At 53.7% G+C, this 21,735-nt stretch overlaps 1 protein-coding gene across 1 annotated transcript in view; it reads left to right on the top strand.

Annotated features, from left to right (window-relative positions):
* ATP6V0A2 (ATPase H+ transporting V0 subunit a2) overlaps nucleotides 1–21,735 on the top strand; it is a 417,607-nt gene that overhangs the window by 208,564 nt on the left and 187,308 nt on the right. Inside the window, exon 10 of the mRNA XM_085636095.1 lies at nucleotides 14,724–14,874. Coding sequence (XP_085492221.1) covers nucleotides 14,724–14,874 — 151 coding nt within the window. The remainder of the gene's footprint in view (nucleotides 1–14,723; nucleotides 14,875–21,735) is intronic.

Genomic DNA, 21,735 nt, shown 5'->3' with positions numbered 1-21,735 from the left:
GGACGGAAGGTTGGAGAGCCACCCAACCCCTGGATTTCCCAGGAACCCAGATACTTACACGAGGTAAGCCAGAAGCATAGGGGTGAAGAGAAGTTGGAAAGCTCCGTAAATGGCAATGGAAAACTTGTGAAAAATGCCTCTGGAGATGTTTAGGAAGAAGTCCGTTGGAATTCAAGGGTTGATTCTGGAAGTAAAGAACCTGCTAGCAGAGGGGACAGAGTCTATGCCACTAGGAAGTGACCAGAAGGCACAAAGGCACAATGTCCACCGATGTCGGAAGTTTCAGAACAGTCAATGGTGACCTTGTTGCTACAGCTGTGAGGACCAGGCGACACTGAGGAAGACCAGGAGTAGTGCTCGAACTGTTTTACATCGCATGCCGGTGACTAGGCGGTCGGTGTCCCGCAGGAGCACCAACAAGCCTTGGTAGCCGCAACTGCTGTGTAGAACGAGCAATGTTGGGACCAGCAAGGTCCAAGGGGACTCGCCAACAGCAGGAGAGTCAGAGCAGGCCAGAGTAAGCAGGGCACTCCACTGAAGAGGAGAAGACCCTCAGGGGGACCCATAGGCCAAAGGCCTAGGAGTCGCAAGAGAACCTTGAGCAGCTCACCAAGAAGAAACGCCCAAGGTGCAGAGGATGTGGTGAGGACGCTGAGCTTGAAGGGAAGAGCTGCTGAGGCTGGAACTTCTTGTAGCCCCAAGATCACTGGAGTGCAGAGCCGACAAGCCTTTGCAATGGCAAGTTGATACTGTGCACAGAGGTTCGCTCCAAGCGGTTGCGACGAGGGATACTGGCCTCAAAATTGCAGAACAGGTTAGATCTCGAGGGAGTTGCAGAATCACCACTTGTGTTGCTGAGCATTGGGAAGTCTGTAGGATGACAGGAGCAGCAAACCAGTCAGCTTCGTTGCGGTCCCTGCAGATGCAGGGGAGTGACTCCTTCACTCCAAGAGAGACAATTTCGGGTATCTTTGATTCCCATAGGTCTGTCGGAGAACCTGGAAGAAGAACAGACACAGATGACAAAGAAGATTTGCAGAACAGCGAGACCAGGAGCACCAGGAGTCTTCCTTGGTGCAGTCTCAATTCCAGAGAAGTCAGAGTGTCCAGACGGTCGAAGAGTGACGTGGTTTCAGTCTTGAGTCTTGTCCCATGAGGAATCTAAAGACCCACCCACAGGTAAGCGCTTAAGTACCCTAAGGAAAGGGTTGGAATAACTCAGGAGTCCTTCCCAGAGGAGGGGCTGGACAGAGGGGAGAATACTACTATGTCCTTTGACTATTTATTCCCCTGAACGGGAGCCAATGGCTTCCTGAAGTCAATCTGGAGTATGCAAGGAGGGCACCAAATGTTCCCTTCAAAGCAGTCTGGTGGCACTGGCAGGCTCCCCCCAGCCCAATACACAACGTCCTGTCTGGGAGGTGGTCTCACCTCCATGTGGCAGGAAACCTATTGTTCTACCTTCCCCTGCTCGAGCTCAGCTCAACAGCTGGAGGGCAGAATAGTTTCTGTGGTCTGCAGCAGACCCTGAAAGGGCTGTTCCCTGAAGCACAGAGGGGGGAAGGGGGTGCATCAACAGTGCTCCACAGTACATGGGATCATGTTTCCAACACTGGAATCAGTGTTGGGGTTATAATTCCAGCATGTTTTTTTCCATAACTGATTTATTGGATTTTTGCCGGAAAGTGGAAGACCGAAAGTAGATGCAGTAGATCGCCAAATAAATGGTGCAACATTATTTCCAATCAAACTAAGAATTAATCAATATATTATTAAAAGAATACAATAATGAAACATAAAAGTGTGCTCAAAAACCCCCCCATTCCTCCTCCGCCCTCCCAGCCCATTGCCCATAGTCCGACACATGCATACTTCAAGAAACATGAGTCTGTACAGGTGTGAATCAAGCAAAGGTAGTCAGCCCATCGCTGTCAGATTTGGGGATGCTTTTGCAGGCACCCCCTCGCCTGAAAATACAGTTATCTCGAGGCCCATGCAGAAGTCCATACCTTTCTTCCAGATGCCCAGCAAAGACAGGTTTGCAGCTTTCCATGAATGGTTAATATCTCATATAGCAAAGACAAGGCCAAGGAATAACAAATGACGTTTATATCTATTGCCACCTATCCCTTCAGTACTATGTAGCAGAAGTAGTTTTGGGGTCAGTGGGATGTCCTAAGCAAGAACCTTGGCACAGTATGACACTCCCTCTCTCCAATACTGGGCCAGAGCTCTACAGTCACAAACCGTGTGTAGGAAGGTGCTGACCTCTGAATCACATCACAAGCATCTAGGGCAACCAATAAGAGCCTTATGCTACAGTTGGTGTCTAGTGTAGAAGGGTCAATGGAGATATTTAAATTTAATTATTTGCAGGCGAGAGGAGATCGCATTCCAACGAGGGGACCCCCAGAGCCTCTGCCCAGTCATCGTCGTCTAGGTCTCTCAGGTCCCTCTGCCAAGCCGCCCGGAGGGTATCTAATATAGTAGTGCTATTTTTAACTAGGGATTGGTAAATCTTTGATATTTTATGGTTGCCTAAATTGCGCACAAGTAGTTTCTGCTCTAACGGGTTAAAGTCTGGTAAGGCTGAGAGAGTACAGGTGTATGGTGTCAGGGCATGACACAACTGCAGATATTTTTAGAATTGGCTGTGGGGTATTGAAAATTCAGATTGCAGTTCCTTAACGATTTAAGAACCAGGCCCGCATCACATCACCCAGAGAAGATTTGTCAATACGATCCCACCCCTGAAAGCCCTGTAGCCCCACCACCTGAGTGATGCATGTGTTCCACCACAGCGGAATCCCCTGTGTAAAGCGTCTCCACCACCCCATCTTACGAAGTGACTGCCTCTGTGCTAAGACTACCACTTTTGTACCTGTAGGTAGGGAGTCTACATCCGACCTGCTATATAGGAACTTAATCATAAACGATTCGCCCATTACCCATCGCTACACCACATATACTGGGTTGTCTCTAGGGCAATACCACTATTCATTAATCACTAGCAGGTGCACAGCTGTGTGATAGGATTAAATATCCGCTACTGCGATGCCTCCACAATAGGTCAATTGAAAGCAGGTGCTTGAAGCAACTCAAGGCATCCCCTCCCCATAAAAACGGACTCAGGACTGTATTGATCTGTAGAAACCATGTAGGGGGAACCAAATAAGTGTAGTTCTGTACTTGGTATAAGAGGCGCGGTAGGGATACCATGTTAAAGATAGCAGAGCGGCCATAGAGGGATAGTTGTAGATTGGACCAGGCTCTAACCTCAGTCTTGATACGCTCAGTCAGTGGGGCTCAATTACAATCCCATGAAACTGCAGGACTGCGCTTCAGAAACACACCAAGGTATTGAAAGCCATCCGCTACTATGGACAGTCCTGCAGCCCATGTAATGTTGCTTGGTGACCCCCCTCAAGGGCTGCAGCATCGACTTGCTTACATTTGTGTACAACCCAGACGTCTCCCCCAACACCTGCATTATCCTTAGGCTCCGGCTGCCAGAGGTAGCCAGGTCTGTGAAGAACAACAAAATATCATAAGCATATAATGCTATACAATCTGACACTTCTCTAGACCATTCAAATCCCCAGACCTGGGCATCTATCTTCACCCAGGCTGCCTGCAGTTCCATTACAAAGGCAAATACAAAGGGGGACAAGGGGGCACCCCTGTCTAGTGCCACGGCGGATATGGAATGGGGCCGAAGATGTGCCAGCCACTGGAAGCGAGTCTGTCAGCTCTGTATATAGTAGTTGAATATAGGCGAGAAAACTAGGCCCAACGTTGAGTCAGAGTAGTGCAAACAGATAGGTCTAGCTACCGGAATCAAAAGTTTTATCTATATCCACTAATAGTAGACCTGCCAGGTGCTTCATTCGATCAACTAGGGCTATAGCGTTATGAGCATGACTGATATTATGGCGAGTAGCCCAGTGAGGCATAAAGCAAGCTTAGTCTGGGTGGACCAGGTTAACCATATGGGGCATCAGTCTGTGGCAAAAGCCTTGGGCAGTAGCTTGGCCGCCATGTTTAAGAGGGAAATTGGGTGATATGAGGAGTGGACTTCTGGGGAACGGCACAGTTTTGGGGACACCAATCTGAAGGCATGCGTGTCTCTTTAAGTGCAGTTTGAATCGTGCCCAGATAGTCCACCTCCTGTAGAGGCATATATGCACTGATGAATTCGCTGGGGAACACATTTGGGCCGGGGGCCTTTCCAGGGCGCAAGTCAGCCAGGGCTGCAGTCAATTCTTCAAAAGTTAAGAGTTCATCAAGCAGTGTTCTGGCTGTTGCCAAAAAAGACCGCAGAGGTAAGGCAATGAGAAAGCCTGCAATTTGTGCAATTGTTAGGACCTCTCTATCTGCATATAAGGTCTGATAATAGCCAGCAAAACTGCTAGCAACTGTGCTCGGATTCGTAAGCAGTGCCCCCGATCGTCTTGGATGATGGGAGGCTGGACTATCATCAAAGCATTTTGACACAGTCTATGTAACATTTTCCCTCACTTGTCTCCCCATTGATATATCCTACTCTGGGAGGACATCCAAGCACTCTTAGCCTCTTCCAAAAGCACCATCTGATACTGCTGTTGGGCTAGACCCAGTTGCCAGCGCCAACCCACCCCAATCCTCCCGACCTCGTATCTCTAGGTCTACCATCAGAGCCTCAATCTTGTATAATTCCGACAACTGCCTCTTGAGCTCTGCCGCGCAAAAACTAATGTCAGTACCACAATTGGTAGGCTTCATTGCTTCCCATAGAATGAGCTTGGAGGAGGCGGTTTATGTGTTAAGGAAAAAATATTCAGTCACAGCGCGGTGTATGCGTGTTCTATATGTCGGGTTTTTCAAGTGCAACGGAGACAGTCACCATCGGAACAGATGATGGCGGGGGCCAACCGAGAGCCACAATGTCACTAGAGAATGGTCCGACCCAGTGTCTGTGTGGCCTGTCAGTACAAATAGGTTGTCGAGCCGAGAAAACGATCCATCCACTGCAGAATAAAAGAGATAGCTCACTCAGTGGGATGAAAGCCCCACCCACACGTCTGCCCACCCCAGTGCCTCCACTACGAATCTCAAGCAGGACTCCCACACATTGCGCCGGGACACCCCTATTTGGGGTAGCCGTGCGCTCTATAAATTGCATTAATAATAATTGTCCACTTGTCCCGCTTCCCGCCATCTGTTCCCCCTCCCCTCTGAAACGTAATGTCATTCCAGTTACCCCCGACGATTGCCAGACCTCCCGATAGGGATCCCCAAACCCCATGATACTATCTACTACAGTCTGACCATGCAGAGGGGACATAGACAGAGCATATTATGATGGATTCTCCATGTAATGCACCAAATACAAAGAAATATCGTCTTTATGCATCCACCCAGGTCTTAAGGGCCTGAAATGGAACCCTGCGGTTTATGAGAATGGCCACTCCCCGTGACCCCCTCACAAAGCCTGAGTGAAAGGTCTGCGCAAACCCATAGCAAGCCAAACGGGGGACCTTAGACCCAAGGAGGTGTCTCTTGTAAGAGAAGACTATCGATCTGTAGTTGTTTGGCCTGACTGACCACATCACCTAGTTTTACCTTGTTTAGGGCACCGTGAATATTCCATATAACAATATGGAGCCTCCCCGCAGGGCAGCGGTATTTGTCAGCCATCTGGGTGCAATCTGATGTGTACTGTGGTGATTATGAGCAGGTCAGTTGCGAGGGGGGCACCAGATTTGTGCCCCATTATCACCCCCCACTCCAATGCCTCAGCAACGTTGAGGTATCTGTTGCGGAAGGTGCCTAGGGACAGCCCTAGCGGGGGCTGGTGGCCAGGCCCATCCAATGGATCTCCATAAACCCCATTACCAAGTAGTCTCTCTGGAAATCCTTGGAAACAGATGAACCAGTAGTGCAGCCAGTGACCGTATACCATCATCACATATGTAACTGCACATTATCAGTATGTACCCTTTCTTGCCTCATAGTGCCCAGAAGGTCAATCACCCAGCACCTATGTCTTATGAGTGTCTTTAAGTTCCTGTGTGCGGGGCCTCGAGCCCCATGAAGACCAGGACCTGTGGCGGTGCTTCTCCTTGGGATTAGACTGCTGTAGGCATCTATCGGTTGAGATGAATGAGAGTCAAGACGCGACGGGGTATGAGGTTTAATGGTAACTGCTTTATCCGCCCATGTGAAAACCTCCTCGGGGGTATAGAAGAATAGGGTGCAGGAGTTATACACCATGCGCAGCCGGGCAGGAAATAGTGGAATATGCTGAATTTTTAGGTTGCGGAGGCTGTTCTTCGCTGCTGTGAAGGATTGGTGCTGTTGCTGGACCATTTTAGTGTAATTAGGAAAGATCATGATGCAGTGTGATTCAAAAAGTACAGTTTCCCACGCTCTTGCTAGTTTGAGGATGACGTCTCTCTAATGAAAGTTGAGAGTTTTAGCGATGACAGCCCAGGTGCCCAGAGGGGGTTTCTTTACAAGAGCTCTGTGGGCCCACTCAATGATGAAGCAGAAGGAGAGGCAGTTCAATGGTATCCACTGGGGTCATACAAAGGGCAAGAAACTTGCCCATATCCTTACCATCGCAAACCTCTGGAAGACCCATGAAGCGAAGATTGGGTCTTGGGTATGGGGCCTCTCAGGCTACAGTGTGGTGAGCAGGCCAACGGATGGTGGGGGGTGGGGGGGGGGGCGGCAAGCAATGGCCGCCAGCAGTTGATGGCAAGGAGCAGTGGGGGGTGGGTGGGGGTGCATTCCCGACCACAAGCTGCACTGAGGCCTGGCCCGGCCTCCTCTGCAATCAGGATTACGCCACTCCCTTTCCCTAATGGGGTCCTCACCTAGTGGTGATCTCGTAGCTAGACACCAGGCACAATATTCAGGTGTGTTCTACACGTCAGGCCCCAGTAACGAGGTGATCGGAACCTCCGCTCCTTTCCATGTAGCCCTTCAGCCTGGATGTCGCCACCTCTTCTTGGGCACTCAGCGGGCGGCCGCCCCGGCATGCCGCGCAGCCTCTGCATTCGTCAAGCACAGCCCGGGGCCCACCAGGCCGCAGCAGGCGCACGAGCCATAGGCCCAGGTCAGGCTTCCGATCACTGCGACCGCCAGCTGCACAGAGTCTAAGGCCGCCCGGTCGGGCGCCAATCGGGCCATCCTGTAGGATTTGAGGGGCGAGACTGGCAACGGCAGGCCAAGTAACTCCACGCAGCCCAACACGGCCACTGACTCCGCCGGTGCCGACATGGCCTCTGACTCTGCCGGTGCCGACATGGCCTCTGACTCCGCCGGTGCCGACATGGCCTCTGACTCCGCCGGTGCCGACATGGCCTCTGACTCCGCCGGTGCCGACATGGCCTCTGACTCCGCCGGTGCCGACATGGCCTCTGACTCCGCCAGTGCCGACATGGCCTCTGACTCTGCCGGTGCCGGCATGGCCTCTGACTCTGCCGGTGCCGGCATGGCCTCTGACTCTGCCGGTGCCAGCATGGCCTCTGACTCTGCCGGTGCCAGCATGGCCTCTGACTCTGCCGGTGCCAGCATGGCCTCTGACTCTGCCGTTGCCGGCATGGCCTCTCACTCTGCCGTTGCCGGCATGGCCTCTCACTCCGCCGTTGCCGGCATGGCCTCTCACTCCGCCGTTGCCGGCATGGCCTCTCACTCCGCCGGTGCCGGCATGGCCTCTGACTCCGCCGGTGCCGGCATGGCCTCTGACTCCGCCGGTGCCGGCATGGCCTCTGACTCCGCCGGTGCCGGCATGGCCTCTGACTCTGCTGGTGCCGGCATGGCCTCTGACTCTGCTGGTGCCGGCATGGCCTCTGACTCCGCCGGTGCCGGCATGGCCTCTGACTCCGCCGTGGCCGGCATGGCCTCTGACTCCGCCGGTGCCGGCATGGCCTCTGACTCCGCCGTGGCCGACATGGCCTCTGACTCCGCCGTGGCCGACATGGCCTCTGACTCCGCCGTGGCCGACATGGCCTCTGACTCCGCCGTGGCCGACATGGCCTCTGACTCCGCCGTGGCCGACATGGCCTCTGACTCCGCCGTGGCCGACATGGCCTCTGACTCCGCCGTGGCCGACATGGCCTCTGACTCCGCCGTGGCCGACATGGCCTCTGACTCCGCCGTGGCCGACATGGCCTCTGACTCCGCCGTGGCCGACATGGCCTCTGACTCCGCCGTGGCCGACATGGCCTCTGACTCCGCCGTGGCCGACATGGCCTCTGACTCCGCCGTGGCCGACATGGCCTCTGACTCCGCCGTGGCCGACATGGCCTCTGACTCCGCCGTGGCCGACATGGCCTCTGACTCCGCCGTGGCCGACATGGCCTCTGACTCCGCCGTGGCCGACATGGCCTCTGACTCCGCCGTGGCCGACATGGCCTCTGACTCCGCCGTGGCCGACATGGCCTCTGACTCCGCCGTGGCCGACATGGCCTCTGACTCCGCCGTGGCCGACATGGCCTCTGACTCCGCCGTGGCCGACATGGCCTCTGACTCCGCCGTGGCCGACATGGCCTCTGACTCCGCCGTGGCCGACATGGCCTCTGACTCCGCCGTGGCCGACATGGCCTCTGACTCCGCCGTGGCCGACATGGCCTCTGACTCCGCCGTGGCCGACATGGCCTCTGACTCCGCCGTGGCCGACATGGCCTCTGACTCCGCCGTGGCCGACATGGCCTCTGACTCCGCCGTGGCCGACATGGCCTCTGACTCCGCCGTGGCCGACATGGCCTCTGACTCCGCCGTGGCCGACATGGCCTCTGACTCCGCCGTGGCCGACATGGCCTCTGACTCCGCCGTGGCCGACATGGCCTCTGACTCTGCTGTGGCCGACATGGCCTCTAACTCCACTAGGGCCACCTGGCCTAGGCCTGCTCCATGGTCCCCCAGCCGCGTCCTCTCAGTCACGGGCTGCTGCCCACAAGGTCCTCCGCTCACCCGATCCGGGGACTGGCACCAGGGGGTATATGACTATGAATTAGGCAGGATATTGAGAGTGTAGGATTTGAGGGGCGAGACTGGCAACGGCAGGCATGTAACTCCACGCAGCCCAACACGGCCACTGACTCTGCCGGTGCCGACATGGCCTCTGACTCTGCCGGTGCCGACATGGCCTCTGACTCTGCCGGTGCCGACATGGCCTCTGACTCTGCCGGTGCCGACATGGCCTCTGACTCTGCCGGTGCCGACATGGCCTCTGACTCTGCCGGTGCCGACATGGCCTCTGACTCTGCCGGTGCCGACATGGCCTCTGACTCTGCCGGTGCCGACATGGCCTCTGACTCTGCCGGTGCCGACATGGCCTCTGACTCTGCCGGTGCCGACATGGCCTCTGACTCTGCCGGTGCCGACATGGCCTCTGACTCTGCCGGTGCCGACATGGCCTCTGACTCTGCCGGTGCCGACATGGCCTCTGACTCTGCCGGTGCCGACATGGCCTCTGACTCTGCCGGTGCCGACATGGCCTCTGACTCTGCCGGTGCCGACATGGCCTCTGACTCTGCCGGTGCCGACATGGCCTCTGACTCTGCCGGTGCCGACATGGCCTCTGACTCTGCCGGTGCCGACATGGCCTCTGACTCTGCCGGTGCCGACATGGCCTCTGACTCTGCCGGTGCCGACATGGCCTCTGACTCTGCCGGTGCCGACATGGCCTCTGACTCTGCCGGTGCCGACATGGCCTCTGACTCTGCCGGTGCCGACATGGCCTCTGACTCTGCCGGTGCCGACATGGCCTCTGACTCTGCCGGTGCCGACATGGCCTCTGACTCTGCCGGTGCCGACATGGCCTCTGACTCTGCCGGTGCCGGCATGGCCTCTGACTCTGCCGGTGCCGGCATGGCCTCTGACTCTGCCGGTGCCGGCATGGGCTCTGACTCTGCCGGTGCCGGCATGGGCTCTGACTCTGCCGGTGCCGGCATGGCCTCTGACTCTGCCGGTGCCGGCATGGCCTCTGACTCTGCCGGTGCCGGCATGGCCTCTGACTCTGCCGGTGCCGGCATGGCCTCTGACTCTGCCGGTGCCGGCATGGCCTCTGACTCTGCCGGTGCCGGCATGGCCTCTGACTCTGCCGGTGCCGGCATGGCCTCTGACTCTGCCGGTGCCGGCATGGCCTCTGACTCTGCCGGTGCCGGCATGGCCTCTGACTCTGCCGGTGCCGGCATGGCCTCTGACTCTGCCGGTGCCGGCATGGCCTCTGACTCTGCCGGTGCCGGCATGGCCTCTGACTCTGCCGGTGCCGGCATGGCCTCTGACTCTGCCGGTGCCGGCATGGCCTCTGACTCTGCCGGTGCCGGCATGGCCTCTTGACTCTGCCGGTGCCGGCATGGCCTCTTGACTCTGCCGGTGCCGGCATGGCCTCTTGACTCTGCCGGTGCCGGCATGGCCTCTTGACTCTGCCGGTGCCGGCATGGCCTCTGACTCTGCTGGTGCCGGCATGGCCTCTGACTCTGCTGGTGCCGGCATGGCCTCTGACTCTGCTGGTGCCGGCATGGCCTCTGACTCTGCTGGTGCCGGCATGGCCTCTGACTCTGCTGGTGCCGGCATGGCCTCTGACTCTGCTGGTGCCGGCATGGCCTCTGACTCTGCTGGTGCCGGCATGGCCTCTGACTCTGCTGGTGCCGGCATGGCCTCTGACTCTGCTGGTGCCGGCATGGCCTCTGACTCTGCTGGTGCCGGCATGGCCTCTGACTCTGCTGGTGCCGGCATGGCCTCTGACTCTGCCGGTGCCGGCATGGCCTCTGACTCTGCCGGTGCCGGCATGGCCTCTGACTCCGCCGGTGCCGGCATGGCCTCTGACTCCGCCGGTGCCGGCATGGCCTCTGACTCCGCCGGTGCCGGCATGGCCTCTGACTCCGCCGGTGCCGGCATGGCCTCTGACTCCGCCGTGGCCGGCATGGCCTCTGACTCCGCCGTGGCCGACATGGCCTCTGACTCCGCCGTGGCCGACATGGCCTCTGACTCCGCCGTGGCCGACATGGCCTCTGACTCCGCCGTGGCCGACATGGCCTCTGACTCCGCCGTGGCCGACATGGCCTCTGACTCCGCCGTGGCCGACATGGCCTCTGACTCCGCCGTGGCCGACATGGCCTCTGACTCCGCCGTGGCCGACATGGCCTCTGACTCCGCCGTGGCCGACATGGCCTCTGACTCCGCCGTGGCCGACATGGCCTCTGACTCCGCCGTGGCCGACATGGCCTCTGACTCCGCCGTGGCCGACATGGCCTCTGACTCCGCCGTGGCCGACATGGCCTCTGACTCCGCCGTGGCCGACATGGCCTCTGACTCCGCCGTGGCCGACATGGCCTCTGACTCCGCCGTGGCCGACATGGCCTCTGACTCTGCTGTGGCCGACATGGCCTCTAACTCCACTAGGGCCACCTGGCCTAGGCCTGCTCCATGGTCCCCCAGCCGCGTCCTCTCAGTCACGGGCTGCTGCCCACAAGGTCCTCCGCTCACCCGATCCGGGGACTGGCACCAGGGGGTATATGACTATGAATTAGGCAGGATATTGAGAGTGTAGGATTTGAGGGGCGAGACTGGCAACGGCAGGCATGTAACTCCACGCAGCCCAACACGGCCACTGACTCTGCCGGTGCCGACATGGCCACTGACTCTGCCGGTGCCGACATGGCCTCTGACTCTGCCGGTGCCGGTATGGCCTCTGACTCTGCCGGTGCCGGCATGGCCTCTGACTCTGCCGGTGCCGGCATGGCCTCTGACTCCGCCGGTGCCGGCATGGCCTCTGACTCCGCCGGTGCCGGCATGGCCTCTGACTCCGCCGGTGCCGGCATGGCCTCTTGACTCTGCTGGTGCCGGCATGGCCTCTTGACTCTGCTGGTGCCGGCATGGCCTCTTGACTCTGCTGGTGCCGGCATGGCCTCTGACTCTGCTGGTGCCGGCATGGCCTCTGACTCTGCTGGTGCCGGCATGGCCTCTGACTCTGCTGGTGCCGGCATGGCCTCTGACTCTGCTGGTGCCGGCATGGCCTCTGACTCTGCTGGTGCCGGCATGGCCTCTGACTCTGCTGGTGCCGGCATGGCCTCTGACTCTGCTGGTGCCGGCATGGCCTCTGACTCTGCTGGTGCCGGCATGGCCTCTGACTCTGCTGGTGCCGGCATGGCCTCTGACTCTGCTGGTGCCGGCATGGCCTCTGACTCCGCTGGTGCCGGCATGGCCTCTGACTCCGCCGGTGCCGGCATGGCCTCTGACTCCGCCGGTGCCGGCATGGCCTCTGACTCCGCCGTGGCCGACATGGCCTCTGACTCCGCCGTGGCCGACATGGCCTCTGACTCCGCCGTGGCCGACATGGCCTCTGACTCCGCCGTGGCCGACATGGCCTCTGACTCCGCCGTGGCCGACATGGCCTCTGACTCCGCCGTGGCCGACATGGCCTCTGACTCCGCCGTGGCCGACATGGCCTCTGACTCCGCCGTGGCCGACATGGCCTCTGACTCCGCCGTGGCCGACATGGCCTCTGACTCCGCCGTGGCCGACATGGCCTCTGACTCCGCCGTGGCCGACATGGCCTCTGACTCCGCCGTGGCCGACATGGCCTCTGACTCCGCCGTGGCCGACATGGCCTCTGACTCCGCCGTGGCCGACATGGCCTCTGACTCCGCCGTGGCCGACATGGCCTCTGACTCCGCCGTGGCCGACATGGCCTCTGACTCCGCCGTGGCCGACATGGCCTCTGACTCCGCCGGTGCCGGCATGGCCTCTGACTCCGCCGGTGCCGGCATGGCCTCTGACTCCGCCGGTGCCGGCATGGCCTCTGACTCCGCCGGTGCCGGCATGGCCTCTGACTCCGCCGGTGCCGGCATGGCCTCTGACTCTGCCGGTGCCGGCATGGCCTCTGACTCTGCCGTGGCCGGCATGGCCTCTGACTCTGCCGTGGCCGGCATGGCCTCTGACTCTGCCGTGGCCGGCATGGCCTCTGACTCTGCCGTGGCCGGCATGGCCTCTGACTCTGCCGTGGCCGACATGGCCTCTGACTCTGCCGTGGCCGACATGGCCTCTGACTCTGCCGTGGCCGACATGGCCTCTGACTCTGCCGTGGCCGACATGGCCTCTGACTCTGCCGTGGCCGACATGCCCTCTGCCGTGGCCGACATGGCCTCTGACTCTGCCGTGGCCGACATGGCCTCTAACTCTGCCGTGGCCGACATGGCCTCTAACTCCACTAGGGCCACCTGGCCTAGGCCTGCTCCATGGTCCCCCAGCCGCGTCCTCTCAGTCACGGGCTGCTGCCCACAAGGTCCTCCGCTCACCCGATCCGGGGAGTGGCACCAGGGGGTATATGACTATGAATTAGGCAGGATATTGAGAGTGTCTGCGGGAGCTCGCATGAAGCGCGTATGCCATGTTTGACCGCTAGGCCACCCCCTCAAGATTCCAACATGTTTGATGCCAATCATGTCCAGGTTTGAGGCAGCCACTATATAGTTAGACATCTCGTAATGACTGATGTCCATTATTTATATTAAAATTTCTGTCCGCACTTACAAAGCCTTGAGAATTGACTCTGGGGCTTATAAAGGTGTCCTGCTTATACAGGGGCACCCTCGCACTCCTAACCAAGCACCCTGCCCTCAAAACTGCAGAGCCTGCTATAGGGGTGACTTGTAGGTTTAAAGTGCAGTGACCTTAGATGTAAGGAAACTTATATCTGTTGTAAGAGGTGCGAGCACCAACCCACACAGGCTGCAATGACAGACCTGTATTCACAGTGTAAGAGATTCTCATGGGTGGCACAAAACATTATGCAGGCCATAGGAGTACCCTGGTGTACCTATGCCCTGGGTACCGTAGTACCATATACTAGGGACTTACAAAAGTACTTACCATGGTCAATTTAGAGAGAAAGCCCAGTGAATGGGGTCTTGATTAGCAGGATCCCTGTCAGACAAGGTCAAAAGCACACTTACACCAGGCAAAAGTGGGAGTAACCATGCTAGAAGGATCCTACCTTTTTTCACATCCCTATTCTGGATCATAATTGGAAAGATGAACTCTTTGCGGCCACCAGCCACAGTACAACCAACTCTTCAGTTGGTCAAGTAGTCCTGGGTATCCAGTTTCAGTAAGGGTGAGCCTGCTTCCTGCTTAGTTCAAAATCAATGTACTGCTTTCTGTTTTGATTCAAGCATGTGAATCTATGGAAGATGCCTTGTTGGAAAATTAATTTGTTGCCAGTAACTACAGTTCTCCAGCATTTCTATCTTTCATAGATACACATACAACCTTCCCTCCTCTCCAATCATCTGTTTACTATCTTGTGTATCCTTCACATTTTCTCTATGAAATCTGAGCTGTGGTGGCCTCTAGGAGGTGTAAAGAGCTCAGCACTTCCACCTTGTTGACTGAAGGATGGATTGTTTCTAAAGAGATGGATGTGCGGATAAACAAGCACTTTTGTTGGGCATATGTTTTTTTGAACTCTGCTTACTGCTATTTAAGGTGACTGGGATGGATTCTTCACTCACTCCCTTGGATGGGTCACTGCCTCCTCCTCTTAACATGTGTGCTTGACATGGGGCCAGTTGGAGGTGAAGTCTATTGTACTCCTCTCTTTCCCCCAACATCACCAAGAAATTGTGATATGCAGTTGATTTAAGAATTCTTTTTGTATTCTGTTGATGGCAGTTGTTTTGTTCACAGCTGTTTCTTAAACAAAGTCCTTTGTTTCTTATTTGCACTTCTAGAGAAAAAATGGCTCTACAATACCTTCTTTTATTAATCGGATTCCAACCAATGAGACGCCACCCACGTTAATTCGAACCAATAAATTCACTTCTGGATTCCAAAGCATTGTTGATGCCTACGGAGTTGGTAGTTACCAAGAAGTTAATCCAGGTAGGTTTTATTGTGGCTTTTGTGGCAGATGTGTAAATACAGAGTAGACATCCTGTTTTATAGTATGAGTACCAGGCTCACAACCTGTTTTTTAACTGCTGTAACATCACAGCCGTTTCTGTGATGTCACATCAGGGAGTTGCCGCTTTCATGGTCATTCCCTGCCTTCCCCTCTTCTCCAGAGACTCGAGCAAGGCAATTTGAGTTTAGTGCTGGCCTCAAACGAGGCAATAAAAGTGCAGCATACCCCAGAGTTACAGAGACTTCAAGGAGGCAGTAGATTCCAAGTGACATGACAAGGTGGGTATGCAGATGACAGGATTCCAAGTGTCTCTTGTAACCCCTCGGTAGAAGACAACTCAGTATGTAGTAGTTACTCATCTATAAATCTAAATGTGTGGCTACCAATAAACAGATGGGAATAGTGCTCCAGATAGGTGTATGTAAGCATAGGCTCAATGGTTCACATTCTGTTATGTCTGATGCCAGTTTTTAACCTCTAATGTCCATAAAAGAAGTTGTGTAAGTTATAACAAGGACATCCCTTTATGCCCAACCGGACTGGGGTAAGTATTATATATATGTACAAAGTGCTGTGGGCATCATTTAGTGGGTGTAAATCACACTCTCAATAAGTAATTTCCGCACTCAGTGCAGTTTCTAATACAAAATAGAGAACATTTCTCAATTACAACACAAAATCAGAGGTCTGACAAGGGTTTTCCTTTGTGAATATGTAATCTCAACAAATTTCCGTAATCATCAGCGTACTTACTATATACAAAGTGTAAACAGCGCAGTGCTCAAGTGAATGCGACAATACATAAAATGCGAACACACAACACTGTATAACCCAGGCTCATCTGTTAATTTACAAAAGAAGATATTATGGCAATTGTTGCACATTCATAATCATAGTCAAAGGCGTGAGCCAGGTATAAGATGTTGACGTTTCGACCCAAGCTGATTCATAGGGGCTCCTCAGGACTAAGTTGTTTAGCTTTGTTATGTTTCATATAGATGCCCTAATATAGGCATAATCTTTAACCTACATTAGTTCCCTATTCTCCACAATAATGGGCGCTGAGGGCTGAACCTTGTCTAGACTGTAGTTTAGGTACAAAAGAGGGTTTTTCCTGAACAATGGCCTCCTATACCATCTTCAATGTGCTCATCCAGTATGATTAAATATTCATAAGAGTTCTAGGAAACCAGGCAGGGGCTAGAATCCACCTGCATAAACATCCAGGTAAACGGTTCATCCCATACGTCATCTTCATACCCAACAATGGCAGACACAAGGGACAAAGGGACTCTATAATTTTCTGTATAAATACAGCACCTCTAGCTATCAGTAGTGAGAGGGAACCGAGACTTCCAGGCCGACACACTGACCAGAGATGCTGAATCTCCTGCATGCAGTCTCTCCAGCTGGTCTAACCATCCCTTGTGGGGTGTCCAACTCGAGACCAGGACAAGGTCCCACACATTATTCAGGTAATGGGGTTTGACTAAATCCTAGTGGGGATTCTTGGCTCTTTCGCACTTACTCACATGCTAGGTATACTTGGGTACATCTAGACAGGCATCGTAGGAGTATGCGCTTTATTTTATAAATTCATTTTATATTCATGTATATGTTCATGACTATTGCAAAATGGTAGCACTGTTCTATTCCTTTTTATTCACTGTACTGCTGATCATATATCTCTGCTACTGTTAAACAGTTGTCGCAGCTCATATATTTTACACTAGAAGAACAACTGTGCAATAAATTTTTATTGTAAACACGCTCAACTGTTTCTTCTGTGTAACTCTCTGAGACCACATGAGCAAGCACGAGTGACTGGGCGAAAAGTTGTACATTGTTTCCACGAGTCTGAGGAATCAGGGTTGTTGTGTTCTGATGTTGCCAAAAACTAATCTCTCTGATAAAAAGGAGATTCTAGTGGCACTGTGAGCTATCTAATGCCCAACAGGCTAACATACGTGGTGGGGGTGCTCAGAATCAGTCTGCCACCAGACCCACAGTGTATGATATCCAAAAGCGCAGGTCCTGCAGGGGTACTATGGGAACTACACTACAGCTTAAGACCTGTGAGAAAAGGAGACCGAAACCCCGCAGTCACATGTCAGTCACTTGATCTATCTATCTTTCCAAGGAAGGAAGTGGGTGGTATGCCTTAATTTCAGGAACCACTCACCAGTGAATATGTATCGCATCTCATTATGACACTTAATGTGTATTCAACTGCGTCATCACAATGTTGGCACAAAACAGGGGCCTGGTGGATTCACCCTGTTTACAGTCTCAGAAGGAATCCCTTGATGTACGATTTCCTATGAAACTAGCACAAGAATGGAGGAAAAACGGTGTATTTTAAAAGGAGGAGTCTACTACCCGTGAGATTTTACATCGTCTCTCATACACTACTGTCTTAGTAAAGTGCACATGCTCTGCATTCCATATCTTATATACAAGTGAATTATTCCTTCAAAAACATGTGAAACATACATACATGGGGAAAAAACACATTCTCTCTCCTATGCTGTTTTCTGAGTGACCTGCACATCCTCTGTACATCATCTTACATGTGCAAGTGAATCAGTCTTACAGGGGCACATGTGGACCATCCAAACATCATTGCCCCGGTTGTTCCAAGGACTGTATTCCTCAGTTACCGGAAATCCATCTACCGAATCCACAACAATCGTGTGGTGCATGCGGGTCTCAGTGTATTACTCATAAAACATTAGGCGTCCTACAGCCTCGTACATGGCAACATGTATTATCTAAAATATATTGGAAACAACGCTGTGATTGAGCAGTAATAACCCAAGTTGCTTACCCATGCTATCATAATGTCCTCTGGTAGCTCCCTACCTGTGTCCAAGCAGAGATAGGAAGGGTCTGACCAAGACCTTCTTCCGTGTAGGCGGAAACACTCACAGACACCGTCAATCTATTTACAGGCTCCAATAATCGAGCACACACTGTGAAGGTGAGGACTAAAGCAATAATGAAAAAAAAACAACAACAAAAACATTGTATCCAACTTCCGCATCATCAATACAGTTATAATCACTGTTCCACACATCCACTTACTCACAAAATAGGAGGCTCCTGCTAGGCACGCTCTCCCACAAACACTGAGATTGCTGTCTCTCCTGCGTCAAAAGTACGCTGCCGAAGTGGCTGGCTTACCTAAGCTGACCTGTCTACAACCAGTGTAACACTAACCAAACCCGCCATTTTGGGTGTCGATTATCTAAAGTGTTAGTAAGGGATACGACAACTGTGGAGTGCATTCAAAACTTCATACGTCTATTACTGCTAGAACTACAAGGAGCCCCTTAACATGCATGATTCAAATTACAGTATAAAATATTGCCAACGATTGGATGATCAGATGTCAGTATTTGTTAGGTTATTCGGTGATGCAGGCTAGTCTCTTCAAAATTGGATTATCTGAATCCATCAAAAACATTTTAAAACATTTAATTAAATAACCAACAAGGTATAAGTCAATCAATGTCCCTGTGTCACCAAGGTGGTAATTACTACCACTCGCACATCGCGAGGTGTATGAATAAGGGTTATATAAACAATGTCATTCAATGTCTTGATAAATATCAACCCTAATTCAAGCAAGGAGGCCAATGGTGATTAATAGAAGCATACTTAGTGTTGAAGAATAATAAATCAACAATCGCTGTAATTCATTGTAACCCACCAAGTTGTAGATGACCGTGTAAGGGTTTAAGATGTACTGCAACTTCTAAGTAAAGATGGTGGACCTATGTATTAGTGAGGTCAATAATGTAAAACAAGAAACCACAATTGCTTCAGGTAAGTAGAGCAAGACGTCTCATATCATTGATGTTGTTTAGGTCTGTGTGTGTGCTGTTTAGTAGGTATTTCCATTTGCATTCTTTTCTGTCCCAGATGTGCTTGATGTTGCCACCAAGACCATCCAGTGTGATCACTTGCGCAACTTGCCAGTAAATGTCATTCCCAAACTGTTTCATTGCCTCAAAATGACGAACCAATGGTGCTCCATCCACTTCACTTCTGATCCTACTCTGGTGCTGAGCAATCTGTTATTTGACCAGTTGGGTGGGTTGACCCACATACAATTTACTCTCCACAGTGGTGAGACACAGCAGATGTGAAGGATGCACTGTTTGTGAATTTACTGCCCACACAAAGATGCTAGTAGGTTGCAGCAGAAGTTTTACCCTCAATGCTTTCTCTAATTGTCATACTAAAAATGATATATATATATCATCAGGTGTCCCTGCAGTAAACTATGTGTGGGTCAAACCAATTGCCAGTTGTCTGATTTTGTGCTGTAATTGAGAGCTGTTCTCTATTGTACTAGTAACTGCATTAAGTGCGGAAATTACTTATTGAAAGAGTGAATTCCATCCACTAAATTATGCCCACTGCACTTTTTACATAAAAGAAGTAGAGCAGCGATTACACTGGTATTATCACAAAGTACATTTCAGTATGTATTCTAAATCAGCACTGTTACTATTTTTTTTTTTTAAACCGTTTATTACAAGTCTTAAAAGTATACAAGTATGGGCCCACAACCTTCCGGCCGGCCGCTAGCAATGGTAGGAACATACGACATACATTTATGGAACACGTGGCATTACAGGAGGAGCATTTCACAGTAGGTAACAATGTCAAAAGCCACATCATCCAGGCCCCATTATGCGGTTTCATTTTAAATTAAGAACAACAAAAATTAAAACCACACCCACAAGGCAACCCACAATCAAAAATAGCAGCACGTGCTCCCCAAGAGGGGGGATCCCAACTATACACAGAAGTGTGAGGAGGGGGAAGAGAACAGAGCGAGGACTGGGGGAACCCAATGCCCGGCAGCGGGGGAATGAGTCGGCTAAGGGGATGGGGCTGGCGAGGCATCAGGCAGCAGCGGTGGTGCGCAGATACCCCCTCGGTAGGCGTTCCAGGGGCCCCATACTTTCACCCATGTCCCAGGCTTACCCCTCGCCACATACACCACCTTTTCGCGAAACATGCACCAGTCCATGTGTTCTTTCCAGGCCGAGACCGTCGGGGGCCTCTGGGATCCCCACAGTTGAGCAATATCACGCTTGGCTATCATATATCCCAGAGTCACCCACCACGTCTGCGGCGCCGAGTAATCAGTCGGTTCCCACACATTCAACAGGCATCTCCTCGCTTCAGGCAACAGCGCCACATGCGTAACCAGTCGCAGCACCTCATGTACACCACGCCAGAACCCCTCTACCTCCGGGCACTCCCACAAAATATGCATAAAGGTCCCCAAAGCACCACACCCACGCTTACACAACCCATCTCCAGCATAGCCCATACGCAGAAGCTTTGGCCCCGTCATGTAGACCCGGTGGAGTATCTTGAGCTGGACGAAGCGAAGGCGAGCCGGTATGGCCACCTCCTTCGGGGAGGCCACCGCGGAGGTCCAGTCCTCGTCGTCCAACTCCAGCCCGTCGGCAACCCAAGCCGCAAGAAGGGCAGTCAACAGGCCCGAGCGGTCGTTTATGAGCTTTTTGTATATAAGTGAGATCGTGCTGTCCGGGACGTGCCCATCCAGCATTCTATCCTCCAGGGGGGAATATTCCGGGATGGAGGCAGCGTCCGAGAAGACGGAGCCCAGCGCATGACGGACCTGCAAATACCGAAAGTATTCACTGCCCTGCAACTGAAATTCCGTCTGCAGCATATCGAACGTTTTAAATCCTCCCCTCGTCCAAAGATCCCCCACTTTACTGATACCTATTATGTCCCACTTCTCGAAGCCCTTAGAGGTCCACAGGGAACCTAACCGCTCAGACGCGTATAGAGGTGATGCCCGGGTCAAACGGTCCTTCCACCCCATAGCTGCATTGGCCGCGTGCCAGACTTGCACCATAACACGCGTGGGGCCCGTCAGACGAGCGTCGGGCGCGCTAAAGTAGAGCGCTCGATTGTAGTCGCCACCTGGCAGGAGCATCTTGTCCATTTCAAATGCCGGGTTTAAGGCGGGCCCGTAGAGGCCATGGTTAATGGCAGCGAGCTGGGAGGCCCAATAGTACCGTTTAATATCTGGGAGGGCAATCCCCCCGTCAAACCATGGGAGCGTCAGCTTAGCCAGAGCAATGCGCGGCCTCCCGTCCCAGAACAGGCGGCGTTGCAGACTCTCCACCTCACGGAAGTAGCGCGCCGGGACCAAGTCCATAGTGTTCTGCAATGCGTACAGAAAACGCGGCAGAGACATCATCTTGAACAATGCCGCCCGGCCGAGCGGCGAAAGCGGCAGGCGCCGCCAGCGTGCGACATCTACCCGCAGACGCTGGAGGGGGGGAAGCAGATTCCGTTCATACCGGGCCTCCGGGTCCAGAGTAATGAAGACACCCAGGTACCGAAATCCCTGCGGGGCGATCTGGATCGGACAGCCCCGCGGGAGAATAGGAGCCTCCCCAGAGAGAACATATACACACGATTTAGCCCAGTTGATGACGAGACCGGAGTTACGACCAAACGAGTGTAAAACATCAACTAGCACTATAAGTGATTTACGTGGGGAGGCTAGGTACAGAAGGATGTCATCAGCGTATAGGGATACGCGGTCCTCATACTCGGGGGTCCAACGGAGACCACGGATGGAAGGCTCCCACCGCAGCCACTCCGCCAGGGGCTCCAAGGCAAGCGCAAAAAGAAGCGGCGACAAGGGACAGCCCTGTCGCGTGCCCCGGCCCAGCTCAAATGGGGCCGATACTCTTCCATTCACGACCACCTGCGCCAATGGGCCCGCATACAACAGTTTGACCCAACTGATGAATCCTGGGCCAAATCCGAACTTC

This window comes from Triturus cristatus, chromosome 11 (genome assembly GCF_964204655.1).
Source record: "Triturus cristatus chromosome 11, aTriCri1.1, whole genome shotgun sequence".
NCBI classification, from domain to species: Eukaryota; Metazoa; Chordata; class Amphibia; order Caudata; family Salamandridae; genus Triturus; species Triturus cristatus.
The sequence above is the reverse complement of the archived record's forward strand: the minus strand, read 5'-3'. Positions and strand labels throughout refer to the sequence as shown.